Consider the following 14,750-nt stretch of genomic DNA (forward strand, 5'->3'; position numbering starts at 1 on the left):
TTGCTTGATGGATACAGTGAAGCTCGACATCATGAGTAAAATGAGCCCAGGACCATCCAAATCAGCCCAACAGGGCCAGAGTTATGGCATTTGAAAGCTTGGCAACCTTGTTCTGTAGGCCAAAGGGAAGCGAAACTGCACTCTAAGATAATTAAGATAATTATCTCCCTATGTGTATAATAAAGTGTCACTATAGACAAAGCAGTAAATCACGCTGACACCGGAATTATTTCTCAACCTCAAACTTTACCTAAAGCAAGAGAGAGAAAGGCAAAAAATAGTTAGAAAGAGAGGGAAACAATGAAAAAGGCAGAAAGTAGGAGTGAAAAATAAACTGCAAGAGTGAGATCAAGAGGCAGGGACTGTAGTGTGGTTAATGAAAGAGGCATGAGATTAATTCAAAACTAGGTAGCCTTGGTATTTGACAACCCTGGCATTTGGCAGTGCAATCGCTGAAAAAATATCCCCCTTCTTCAGAAGATGGCCAACAGGTAAATTTAGAGTTCTGTCTGTCTACTCTTTTTTGCCAAACAGCTCATGCCTTAGAATTTTGCTCTACTGCCTGCTTATGGATTAACCACAAGTTTACTAAAATGGAGCCTCTTTGTATAGACAGTCATTTTCAGATCGATGGTTTTATAGGGAAAAATGAGACAGAAGACAGCTAGTGAAGGTTCCATGTAAGATGGTGTGAATGTTTAAAAAATGATCAGGAAAATGCTTGATACATGTTCACCAACATCTGATTATAAAAAATGTCATACTTGGAATACAGGCTTTACAAAGGATGGAGATGACATGCAAATACATCAAATAAATGATACTTGAAATCTGTACTGAGATGTCTGCTCATGTCATGAGTGTCCTAATGTTGAACATCGATTTGCCTCAACCACCACCAAAAATATTTTCTTTTAACTTACAATGTAGAGCCAGAAAGGAGACTGTTTCCATAAGAAAGGAGCATATAGTGGCATCAACGTTTAAATGGTTTACTTGTAGTAAACTAAGGTACGTAGCACAGTATGCTCTCCGACTCCTTGAAACTTCATTCTTACTGAATTGCCTGATGATCAGTGCACTTGTCGATTACCAGGAGCCAGATCCGAGCACCATAACTAACAGAGAGGTAACTTATGTTGAATTAGGATACATCTGTGGATGGTATTTATTGCACAGCAACTGAAGCAGACAGGTTTTATTTTTCATTACAGGTTTAGCATAACCACCCCCGGTGTCTAAATTTGTCTGTGCTAGGAGGATGAGTATTTCTTGCTAATGAGCTCCCAGTAAAATCTGGATTAGCCAAAAGTCCTAATTTGGGATTTGTCAAAACTTATTTTCTGCTTATTCTGGTTGGCGTAAGATGAATAAAGTGAAATAATAGCAAGCTTCATGTCTATTGCATTGGTGAATTAAAAGTCTTTCCTGGGTCTGGGAGTGAAGGGTTCATTGTAATTGCTGCCAGTATGACTTCAAAATCACCAACTTGAGATAGTAAACTAAAGAGGCCTAGTTCAAAAGTGCCTATTTATATCCGCTAAACCAGCAGAAGCGTACCTTGCTTGCTGCACGGGATGCAGTCTGTCAAAGCTCCCAGGGCATGTTATTCCAGTTTTCTCTTTATAGGCATATGATCTCTGGCTCACTGTGGTGTTCCCACCTGAGGTCTCCATGTTGCTCTGGCACCATGTCTGGCATGTATGGGGCATAACTCCTTTGGGCGGAGGCCTCCTCAGGTGTTTATTGCCAAGAATTCTGGCATTATGTTGCAGAGCACTACTCTGACTCCCCTCATTGTTACAGTCCTCCTATACTACATTGTTGTGTACTATCACCAATTCAACAGGACTCCATTTGTTTTAACATTCAGAACAAGAGTTACATTCCTTGTCTAGTATATATAAGGCTGACAATGTTGGAGCAGATCTCTTCCAGGTCTGTTGTACCGGATCATTCTTGTGCCTTTTCTTCATTCTTTATTTTCTCCTGTCTTTTCTGGATTGGACTGTCTCAGGAAGTTTTCTATGTCTCTAAGGCTTTCTCCTCCTGTACTCCCCACCGTGGGCACATGATCCAAACTCAGTGCACATTACTGCAAAGGAAGTGTGATTACCAGAAGGTGTTACCTCTTCCTCAAACAAGCTAGAACCAAGCTAGTTGGACAATCTTAACATCCTGCTCTTGAAACAAGCATGTACTCCAAAAGATACGAAATGTCCTTTTGTGTATTAAGTTGTTTAAAAAAGTAATTGTGATTGGCTGGCCTAGCAAGGAGAGCAAACAGTAATTTAAAGTATCAGTTATATTATATCACACTGGAATTAGTGTATTTACCATTCAAATTTGAGGCATTTTACTCTATGAATTGGAAGTAACTGGAAACCCTACAGCTTCTTTGTGGTTTAGGATCGTTTTTGATCCAACCATCTGGAGCTACTTTATTTAAAGCTTTTTTAAGCTCTTATAAAATCCCCAACTGTAGCACGAGACATAGTAATGTGAATATTTTCTTCAATGGAATGCAAGAGACCTTTCCATGTTCCACACTTCCATAAAGACTTGTTATGAAACTGATGATACACTAGTAGGTTTCTGATAAATATTATTTTAATTACCTATAATTCCTGATTTGAACTAGGCCCCAAAAGCACCTTTAATTCTGCCCTTCAATAGATGTTTGGTCAGGCGGGACAGCACAGCCGTTTTACAGATGTCATGCAATCACAAAAGAAGTTTTGAAAAGCAGTGTAGAGAGACAGGATTTTACTCCATCCTTGTGTTGATCTTTGTTGACTGGGTAGCACTTGTGGAGTAAGTCCATAGCTGTACATTGACATTGTAGTTTGTGCTGATTAAGCACTGTAATGGAAATATAAGGTTATCATTTGGGATGAGCCCCCTTGTGCCATTGTTATGTATATGAGACATGGGTGCACTAGTGTCAGCAACAGACAGCCATGGAGGAAAAAAGTTAACTACCTCACGGTTGGCAAGACCCCAACGAAGGAATGAAGAAGGTCTACTTGATGCAGCACGGCAACCATCTTATGCCAGAAATCAACTTCTTTTGGCAATATTACTTTATTGTTGAGGGTGTCCTCTCCATAATATTCTATCACATGCTTGTTGCCTTTCAGTTCTATAAAAAAGTTGTGTCTGGAGTAGAAAGCAGACTCACAAAGTATTTTAAATGTGGAAAACAATTTGTTGTTCTTTGGCTACTTAGAATTATTGGGGCTGACTGGCAAAAACATTTATGAGTATGGGAATGAATACACCAGGAATACTTGTGTATGTACTCTTACAAGCCTTTGTCACGTAGCCAGAAACATCCAACTCCCTATAAGTAAAAATGTAAAGAGGACATTGTACTGTCTATTTGTACTAAATGTATATACATATTTCCTGAATATTCACATTTTAGATGTTTTGGAGGCCAATTCACAAAGCCAACTAAGAGTAGATAAACACGTTCTGTAAATGAGTTTTACAAACGTACTACTTTACATATTCCAAAATACCTTTGTGAATAGGCCTCATTGTCTTTGCAAGGTGAGACAATGTTTAAGATAACCTTGTAAAACCAAAGCACCTGAGAGCTGTCCATGTGTCACAAACTGAAGTGACAAGTAAGAAAATGAACTGTTAGGTTGACTTTGTGTGGGCCAGAAATGGTGAGGTATACTCCTGTTTCTATGCAATTATACGTCCAACCATCCAATGAATATATATGCATACAGTGGAGCAAATAGTATTCCCATATTTGTGCCACATAGTTTCTTATAGAACTGGCCATTCACAAAGGTGGGTTTACATGTGTAAATGAACTCATTTAAATCTACTCCTTCACTTAGGTACAAATGCTCACTTTAGTGCTATTAGCCAGTAAGTGTAGACTTACATGTCTTCTCCCTGTAAGCTTAGGTAATGCAGACATCTAAGTGCAAAGTTACTAATAGTAATTTTTCACATTTAAGGGGCGATATCTGCTACTGTGGTGAAGAGACCCTATGGGAAAGAATAGGAAACATTATAAAAGTTTCTTTTTCTTACACAAAATATAAAAAATATTTAAAAGAAAAAAGAAAAGAAAAAATTTAATTATGGTTAGGTAATATAGCGTTAATAGAATAAAATGTTATAGCACATTAACCCAAGAGAAAAATAAACCACCAGGATGAACCCAAGATGAAAAAAATTATCCCTAAAAGACGATCGCCTAATAAAACAAAAAGAAATAATGGTGCTAACAAAACGTACATTAAACAACATCATGCGTAAAAACACCAATGACCCTTTTGGACACAGATCGTTACAGGCAAAGGTTTCATCAATTTGCCGGAGCTATAGGAAAGCAAGATTCTCTCCTACAGTACAAAACACTGGGAGAAAGCACATGAAATCATAAAGTCACACGACCAGAAGCGATTTTGGAACTGAATGAATAATTGCTTTAGATCAAACTTGCGACCTAAAACACCTATCATCTCGCATACACCTTGGGAAAACCACATAGAAGCTCTCTATGTTGAGTTATCCAGCGATAATTGCGCAAACATCAATACGAGCGAAATGAACAACGTACCTGGGATCAAGGAGTCACAAGAGCTATGCCAAGACCGAAAAGAAATAACTCCAGACGCAGTTATGCACCTCATCAAAAAAATGCGATCTGGAGGGGTGGCTGGCCAAAATCGCATCCCACCCCGGTGTACAAAGGTACGGCACGGGAATGGTCTTTATTAATGGCTCCTTTATTTTGGGAGTATAGGTTGGGAGGAAGTATCCCCGAATCATGGAGGGGCTTCCTCTTGGTCCCAATATACCAGAAAGGCTTGCGATCGAACCCCGAAAACTACTGGATGATCGCACTCCCAGATGTTTATGATAAGTGCTATACCAGTATATTACTACAAGAACTGATGGCTTGGGCAGAAGCGTGTAAATTGATCCCATATACGCAAACAGGGTTCCAAAAGGGAACTCACTTTGAAGGTAACGTGTTTGTATGTTCCACCTGATTGAGAGAACGCTTGTAAAAAAAAGAGAGGTCTCTGTATCTAGCATGCATCAATTTCCAAACAGCTTTTGACAGTGTGGCCCGCCCGAGATTGTACTTAAAATTAAAAAACTAGGGCATCAACAACATTACACTACTAGCAGCACTGTTGGCCTATTCTCGGAAACCTTGGTCAAAATAAGTCTCCTCTGGCTGGTCCACGACCCAAAAAATTAAAACCAACAAGGGACTAAAGCAAGGATGTATACTGGCCCCCACGCTCTATACTTGGCATATTTAACCAACTGTCTGGCTGACACCCAAGCTCCCCCCCCCCCCAAATTTGCTGGAACTAAAATTCAATCGCTGCAATACACGGCTAACACTATATTGCTCGATCAAACTCGGTTGGGCTACAGCGGCTTCTGACCACATTTTTTTTTTAATAAACTTTTTTTGGGGAATTTACAAATTACAAATACAAAAAAAAAAGAAACATTTGGCATCAAATCAGCATCTGTAGGCACATCGTTGACAGTATCAATGACTTATAGGACAAAAGGTGGCATCCGGGGGGGGGGGGGGAAATGTACAGTGGGGAAAGAAGAAAATCAATTACAATCATATCTCAGTGAGGGAAGAATCCGGGTACACTGCATACATTACGGCTTCTGACCACATTGACATCATATTGTAAAATAAACAACTTGAAAATAAACACGTCAAAAACAAAGGTGATCACCACTTTGAAGGGGTGGCAGGATTCCGTACTAATCTCTCTAAATTGCACTTGCTTAATCTGACGATCCCCCAAACGATGGTAGCCGACCTCAGGAGCTCTACATCTTTCCAGTGGGCTGTCTGCGAGATCACATTCTTAGGCATTCGAATCACACCCACACTTTTGGAATTGTTCCGTGCTAATTATCCTCCATTGCTCCGGCAATTGAAGGCAGACTTAAAGAGATGGGCTCTACTATATCTGTCCTGGCTAGGCAGGATTTATGCCATTAAAATGTCAGTACTCCCGCGCCTACTCTACCTTTTTCAAGGGCTCCCAATCGAAGTAGACCGCAGTGTTTTTTCTAACCTACGTTCCTTGATGACACAATTCATTTGGAAAGGGGGAAGAACAAGATTATCTTATAAGGTACTCAGACTGCCTAAAGCCAAGGGGGGCTTGTCTCTACCAGATGTTAATCTCTACTTTAAAGCTGCGCAACTACAGGTCATCCCAGAATTGTCGTCCCACGAGTCAGACAAACATTGGCTCCACATGGAGAGAGCACTCATGGGAAGGTATATTTGGGATGTGCTGTGGAAGCCACGGAAAGATCGCCCGCCAAACGCTTATCTGAGCACACCTACTCGTACTACACTTAAGGTATGGGACACGGTCACAGGGAATGGGGCTCTCAAATCCTTTCCATCACCTTTCACCCCAATACATTTCAACCCGGCATTTCCTCCGGCCCTACAGCAAGGTCCCTTTAAGGCCTGGAGGAAGGGGGGGGGGAGGGTGTCTGACAATATCGGACTTATTTCATAATTGTGATGTATGCACCTTTGAGAACTGCGTCCGCGACTATAAGCTCCCCATTACAGAACGCCATTGTTATATTCAGCTGATACACTGGGTATCTCACCCCTCTGTGGGGGAGGCGGCATGAGAGATCTCACCCCCATAGAGAAATTTGCGAAGAGTGGAAGTGGGACAAGGGGTAACATCACATTTCTATACAATCTGCTGCTGGACACCCTACACACACATCAGCCCCGACATAAAGCACACTGGGAAAAGGTCTTTCCCTGCGACATCACAGACACTCAATGGTCTGGAGTGGCTAGGGACATTACGAAATGTAATCACTCAATGTGGCTACGGGAAGCACACTATAAAGTGCTTTTCGATTGGTATTTACATTCAGCCAAACTTAAACAGATCTTCCCCCAAACGTCAGACCTCTGTTGGAGGGGATGCGGGCTTCTAGGGGACTTCCAGCATATCTGGTAGGACTGTCCTAAAATTAGACCATTCTGGACAGAAATATTGACACAACTTAAAGGAATCCTGGTTTACCCCCTACCAGACGACTCAGGGTTTGTGCTCTTGGGTCTACAGAATGAGTTTCTGCGGCACCAGACACATGGCGATAAATCTATTCTGTGGTTGTGCCTTCGAGCAGCAAAATTAGCGGTAGCGGCGGAGTGGGAGAAGACGGAGGCTCCCTCATTAACTCAATGGCACACCCGCTTGTGGAGAGCGTTGACAATGGAGCGTTTAGCGGATATTATGGCAGACTCTTACAAAAACTTTGAATTTGTGTGGGGTCCTCTGGTCTCGTATCTCTCGGAGGGTCTTCCCCTGTTTACGTGCCTGGCCAGATCAAGAGCACTCCATTTGTTTCAATTTTAAGGGTTCGATCTTAGGGGGGCATCAGAAAGTTCAGGACTTGCTGGGGCATTGACGAGAGTCTTCTCTCCCCTGGACTATACATTTCATTTGCTGTACTACAATTTGTTTAGTGTGTTTAATACTTGTTGATGGGGGGGATGGAGGGAAGGGTGGCACCTTGCGTCGGAGTGGGTCTATGTTTTTTCAGGGTTTTTTCTTTTTTCCTTTTCTTTTCGTTTTTTCTTAGTGCTCTGTTTTCTTGCTCCTGGCTGTCAGAACACTGTGCTCTTGGCAATAGCAAATTGTTTGTAACCAGGAGTAAGGACATTGTAAGAACCAAGTATACGGTGTGTAATGTTACACTTTGGAAAATAAATACAACTTTGACAAAAAAAACAAGGGTGATGATTATCTCCAGACAAATAAAGAGGAGAGGCTCATGGCATGTTGAAGGAAAGCTGATTGATATAGTTACTGCATATAAGTACTTGGGAGTATGGATCGACCACAAAGAAAGGCATTCTACTCATATCACCGCAATGCAAGGAATGGCACAGCCGTTAGAGGGGGCGTTCTGCAGAGCAAGGAAAGCCATGAATTCACCTGATCTCACGCCCCTAATTTGAACTATGTGGGCAAAATTCTTACCGTCAGTGGCTCATTGCACAATAGTCTTCAAAGACAAAATGTCACCATGGTAGGGCAAAGCTCAGTCAGCTTGCTTCCTTAGAGTAGTTTTTTCTACCAACTTCTACCTCCCATGCACAAATCTGTACTGAATTCAATTTGACTTTGCAACAGTGGATGCTAAAAGCCAGGTTCACAGCCTATTGCCTGAAAGCTAAACAAGCATGGTACCAAACACTAAAGAAATACAACTGATTAATGATAAACAACCAGGGGTCAACCTGGCAAGAATTCTTAACACACTGTGTGGAAGCACTGGATGATCGCAAAATAGGGTCTGCCTCCATACCTACAACGGCAGAAGCTAAACAATTAACCAAACAAGCAAATATAATGTTGGCTGGAAGTGGCGCATTATTCTTGAAAAATCTAAGTCACAGAAGTTGGGTGGGTAAACTTTACACCACAGGGAGCCTGCCATTCTACCTGTCCTCTCCCTTAAAGACAACAATGAAGCGCCAACCAATGAGACTATGGTTTGGCTTGATTCCACTGTTTGTAACCAATCAATTGTGAGGGAGATAGAAGGAAACGTGATCCATTCACCTTCCAGTTACTAGTTTGTCATCAAAAAAGAAAGGATCACTTGTACCTGTTATCCAGGGTTCAGTGGTTTCTCAACTGTTCCTTAGAAAACCCTCATTCACGTTTTAAGATGGTTCATGTGGCGGTATATCTTGATTCTCCGCCTAAATAACGTGACTGCATCATCATTGGGTTTAGTGTTATGCTTCCTCCACCCGGAGGGAACCACTGGATATTCGCAGTAGTGATCAGAGATTAAAAAATGTTTTTACGGAAAAAGGTGCTCGTGTGCTGTGAATACAGTGTGACTAAAAAGGATGTTCCCTCATGCTACCTGGACTATCGTTTTTATTGTTGTCTGGTGCATGGGAAAAGAATAAAAATAGAGAAAGTTGTGCAGATCGGACATTAAGTGTGTCCACTGTACAATCAGTCTAAGGGGTGGGTCGACATGTTTCAGCTCCTCATTAGCCCCGTAGGGTCAGGTGAGCTTTCTTCAGGACCTTAGGGTGTTTGTGTTTGAGGGGGAATTGTCCCCTATCTAAATGAGGAATTCAGGCGTAGATTAGCTGAACTCCTTTTAAAAGGTTATTACCTTCAAGCGCTCCGTTTTGGGGCTTCTAAGGAAGAAAACAGCGCAGTTGAGCGAGATTGTGCTCTGCACGACTTGTGCTGATGCTGTCTTCCTTGCAAACAGGAAGACAGAGTCAGCACAAGTCGTGCAGAGCACAATCTCGCTCAACTGCGCTGATTTCTTCCTTAGAAGCCCCAAAACGGAGCCCTTGAAGGTAATAACCTTTTACTAGGAGTTCAGCTAATCTACGCCTGAATTCCTCATTTAGATAGGGGACAATACCCCCCTCAAACACGAACACCCTAAGGTCCTGAAGAAAGCTCACCTGACCCTACGGGGCTAATGAGGAGCTGAAACATGTCGACCCACCCCTTAGACTGATTGTACAGTGGACACACTTGATGTCCGATCTGCACAACTTTCTCTATTTTTATTCTTTTCCCATGCACCAGACAACAATAAAAACGATAGTCCAGGTAGCATGAGGGAACATCCTTTTTAATCACACTGTATTCACAGCACACGAGCACCTTTTTCCGTAAATTTTTTTTGATCACTACTGCGCATATCCAGTTGTTCCCTCCGGGTGGAGGAAGCATAACACTAAACTCAATGATGATGCAGTCACGTTATTTAGGCGGAGAATCAAGATATACCACCACATGAACCATCTTAAAACGTGAATGAGGGTTTTTTAAGGAACAGTTGAGAAACCACTGAACCCTGGATAACAGGTACAAGTGATCCTTTCTTTTTTGATGACAAACTTGATTCCACTGTTGGCATAAAAGTACGGCAAAGGGTATGAAAGAAACATAGCCATACAGTGACGTGCATGCGGGGGTGAAAAGAAAACATTAATTCACATATTGTGCATCTGTGAGAAACTGCGCACCTTGGGAATCCAATGTCTTCACCCCATTTGGCGCATTTTAAATTTACGGACATGTCAAGAAGCGCTGGTAGTGTGCATGAAAGGTGACTAAGTGCAACTGGCAGCACGCTTCATGAAATTCTTGATAGCAGTTAAAGCTATGCCGGACTTTGACAACCACACAGAACTGTAAGGCACAACGCCACATCAATTGTTTTTACCTTCATGCTTTCACAGCTGACAAAATGGTGTCCACATATTTAATCTCAAGAATCCACAGTATGACAAACTGTTATATACTTTTTTATAATATTGGACATTTTTCACTACGTTTGATTTTAATTCAATATGATTGCAATGATTTTAATTAATTGTGCAATAAAACTATCTATCTATCTCTCTATCTATCTATCTATCTATCTATCTATCTATCTATCTATCTATCTATCTATCTATCTATCTATCTATCATCTATCCATCTATCCATCTATCTGTCTGTTTTTCTGTCTATCTGTCTATCTAGCATTTACATTTGTTTTGAATTATTAAATAAATGTATTTATTTAATTTGAAAATAATATTTCTTATACAATAATTTAAAAAATTGCCTCCCACAGTAACATTTGTGTTTTTATTTTTCGATATTTTAAAAGAACTTCCAACCACTCTATTACAATTAGGGCGGTTGGACCTCCATTGCCCCGCAGCCAATGGCGGTTCCCTGGTGGTGATGCATCGGCCAGGAGGCCACAATATGATTGGCGGGATCGCCCCGGTCCTGCCAAGCTCATTACGAGTTTCCTGTCCGCCACGGTTTTCATGGCAGTTCCACCTCCATGAAAACCGTGGCAGAGAAGATATTGTGCCTCTGCACCATGTAATGCATTCAAGGGGCACAACATGTGACCCCCTGTGAGCATGCACCCCAGTTCCTGCATGGCATGGACTTTACAGTCCATGTCGTGCAGTAACTGTTTTGGCGTGCCCATTTTCAGGGCACCACCTTGGGAACATTAAAAAAAAGCCCACCAGACGCGATAAATACTAATAATTTGGCAGGCGGCCCAACCACAGGTTTGGCATTTCGGTGGCGTTGGCGGACCCAGCGCCTCCCCACCAAACTCGAAATCAGACTGTTAGTTGGTGACCATCACAAGGTCTTTGAGACCATTGTTTTACCCTAAAATTCCACATTCCTCGTTCGATTGAATTTAAGAACTTAAATACAGAGGGCTCCCAATTTAATTGAAATAATCCTCATTTACAACTAAAAGAGCACACCTAAATGCATGCGTGCACACACATATACACACACAGATGCACATAGGTGCTTGACATGTCAGTACATCTTGAGTTGCACATCCTTGCTTCCTGTTGTAGTGGAAGCATTCCAGAGACCTGTGAGTGAATACAGTGATGTCGTTTAGCACAGTGCAGGGGTGTAATGCACATCCTTGTAGCCCCTGCAGTACAGGGGGACCCCAACCCTCCAGGGAGCCCCCATCCCTTCGAGGGGTCTCCGAAACAGCCAAAGGAAAGGAATAGCTCTAAGATTTGGGAGACTCAGGAGTCCCACATCACATTTTGCTGGGGGGAGTCCATTCTTTTGTTACGCTACTGGCACTGTTGACATATGGAGCCTTGCCCTCCATTCAGTGGCAGCCTCCTTTGACGACTGCAGTTTTAGTCCACAACATTTTAAACTTTGCTGTCATAGCTCCAAATAAAACTTGAAAAAGACACTCAAGCAGAGACAAATCCATTCACTGGTATCCTGGGCTACAAAACAAATTAGGGTAGCAATACAAAGATGTTAGAACCCGATTCACAAAGAAAGTGGTTAATCCTCACTCACAGATTTACACCTTTGTTCGAGTTTTCCCAGAAATAGGCATGAGCAGCTGTGACAGGTGCAGGTTTTCATGTGTTATCCTGCGACTGTCCCAGCTAGATCCAATGACTTCAAGCAGAGTGCACCCTACTGATCAACTTTGTAAGGAATAATTGGATCACCTGTTCAAATGCACATTTTCTTTTCTCCACAGTGAAAACATTTTCCCTCCCTAGAAACTTCTTGTCCAACCAAATTTGGATTATATCAATTCCTCATCCTACCCAGGGAAGATATTTATGCCAGCCATTGGCTGAAGTAAAAATCCAACCGTTCCATGGTAAAAAAGGGGACAGAGGGATTTAGTGAATGGGGACATATGTTCATGTTTATGAGTGTTCACAAAGTTCCAAGGATGACTTGCATTAGAACACCCATTTTTCTTGCCCTTGGTTAAGATGTATGCATGCAGAGATCTGCACACACATAAGTCAACTTAAGCCTGCCAGGAATCTCTTTGTAAATTTCTAGCAGGTCTAAAAAGGTAACTTAGGTTGTAAACATGCATTAACAATCAAATTTACCTTCGTTAATGGTGTCCTCTATTTTTCATAAGTTATACGCATTACAAAACCTTGTGGAGTTTTCCTTCTATGTATTGCATGTCTAATAATGTTAAAAAAACAGTGCCAACAAGATGTCTGACATTTCAACCTCTTCTTTAAGTTATCTGCATTTATAAAGATCACAGAGAGCTTTAATATATAATAGACCTGAAACCTTGATGGCTGATTTAACATGGACATCTTACTTGTACCTGTAGGTGCCGCTGATCTGCGAAACCAAAAATATCAGCATCCACCAGATCATGGCATATCAGAGAAATGGCTGTGTGAAAAACATGAGTGATGTGCCCCAGCAGGATACAGTGAAAGAATCCCATCACATAGACATGGAGCCGGAAGTGGATCCGGTGGAGAACCATATTGAGCCTTCCAGCAGTAAGGACCACTGCACCATAGAGATCAACGAGCTAGAAACAAATGTGTAACCTATTCTCATAAGGCCTCCTTGGGAACTGGAGGACAGACAACTGTTCCAAAGATGGGAACTTTGGAAAAAAAAGAGAAACGTGATGCAGTTACTATTAACCTGGAGAGATGGGGCCACTAAACTGGAGAGACTGGGCCAGCAGCACGTTTGGCCAGGATCAAAAGGCATGAATGAGTCAGTTACCTTTCTGCAATTAATTTTTTTATAAATATTTACAAGTTGGTCCAGGCATTTCAATCTCCTGCCTTCTTGTCCAAACAAATGGATTAAATCATGATATGGGACAGCTTTCACACCGAGAAATAATAATTGGATGGAAGAAAATGAAAATATAAAACAGCAAAGCGTTAACAGAGAAAGTAAAGAGAAAATCAGAAAACAAAATATGAGCCTTGTTTTCCACATTTCGATGTGGATGCAGTATTGTAAACACATTATTGTAATGTTCTTGCATTTTCCATGTGATTTCTTAAATGTGTGTAGGAAGCAGCAGCGGATATAACACATTTTCTGAAACAATAGATATTAGTCTTTTTTTACTCATTATATAAAGAAAATACACATCTTGAAATAAAAGTGTAAAATCATTTGTTTTTGCAATGGTTTGTTTACTGGGAGAACGGAAAAAATTGAAGACAAATGATGAATCAACTTTTCCTTCTACAAATGCATTTAAGAGATTGTTTAAGAAACAGGGTCCTGACATGTACATAAGAGAAGAAAGTGGCAGATCTATGGAGCTCTTCACCCGATAGAAGCAATCCACATAATCCGGGAGGAGATAGGTCGCAAAACCAAAGGCGATTCCCTGAAATCCACTAATCCAACATATACAAATTGTGAACTGCATGATCTGCTGATGACTGAATCTTGGTGGCATGAAAATTTGAATAGCACAAAGGGAGTAGGTCCAATGAAGATTGCGCTGGTACATAGATCACTTAGCCACATCAGCCATTAGGTGGATTTAAGGGTTCAAAACCTTGGTTCTAGGATGCTCTGAAGAAGAATCCTCTCATCCCTTAACATCTTACTTGTTTTATCCATACCTATGTGGTAGCTGGGTAGGTGAGTGCAATTGTAGTTCTGGAAACTGTTTCTTTCTTCGTTCTCTCAAACTATATATTTTTTCTTTCTCTTATTTATCTTTATTCTATAGCATTCAGTCAGTCCATGTGTTTCTTCTAAGCAGCAGAACTTTCCCATAGTCCTGGATGATTCCTTTAGAGTCCACTGAATCACCTCGACTTAGTTCTCATTCTCAATTGCAATGTACCACTTTAGTAATAAATGTCTATACTAGCGGTTTTCATCAGTTCAAGATACTGTATTCACTCGTTCTCAATGAATACTACAAAGAATGTAGCTTTAATCCTGTCCCTCAAAACTAAGGGAATAAATCATAAAGTGAAGAAAAGGACAATTTCAGAATACTGCTACAAACCAAAGGGTGACATTGTGTTTCTTCAAGAAACCAAAATAGGCCTAAAAGAAGCAATGACAAGGAAAAATAACTGGTTAAGTGATATTAACTGCTCACCTGCTAAACACAAATATTGGTGTTATAACTCTGATCAAAAACAAAATCCAATATGTTGATAATTGCTGTGATGAAGATGGCAGATGACACTTGCCTAGGTTTATTAAAAGCTCATAATGAACGCTATGCAATCAATATCTATTCATCAGCTGGTGACAATCTTTTATTTTTGTCAACCCTGAGAAGGAAATAAATCTCATATGATGAAAATGCCTTAGTGATGCTAGGAGGCAACAGCCTTTCTTTTGATGGGTCTGTTGACAGACTCG

The 14,750-nt window shown here is 41.1% G+C and overlaps 1 protein-coding gene across 2 annotated transcripts in view; it reads left to right on the top strand.

Moving 5' to 3' along the window:
- The window catches only part of SLC1A7 (solute carrier family 1 member 7), a 632,908-nt gene extending 619,378 nt beyond the window's left edge, over positions 1–13,530 (top strand). For both annotated transcript variants that reach the window (XM_085600158.1, XM_085600159.1), the window contains exon 11: positions 12,712–13,530. In XM_085600158.1, the coding sequence (XP_085456284.1) occupies positions 12,712–12,939 (228 nt within the window). In that variant the 3' untranslated portion in view covers positions 12,940–13,530. The remainder of the gene's footprint in view (positions 1–12,711) is intronic.
- Positions 13,531–14,750: the final 1,220 nt, after the last annotated feature.

Source organism: Triturus cristatus, chromosome 4_2 (assembly GCF_964204655.1).
Source record: "Triturus cristatus chromosome 4_2, aTriCri1.1, whole genome shotgun sequence".
NCBI lineage: Eukaryota > Metazoa > Chordata > Amphibia > Caudata > Salamandridae > Triturus > Triturus cristatus.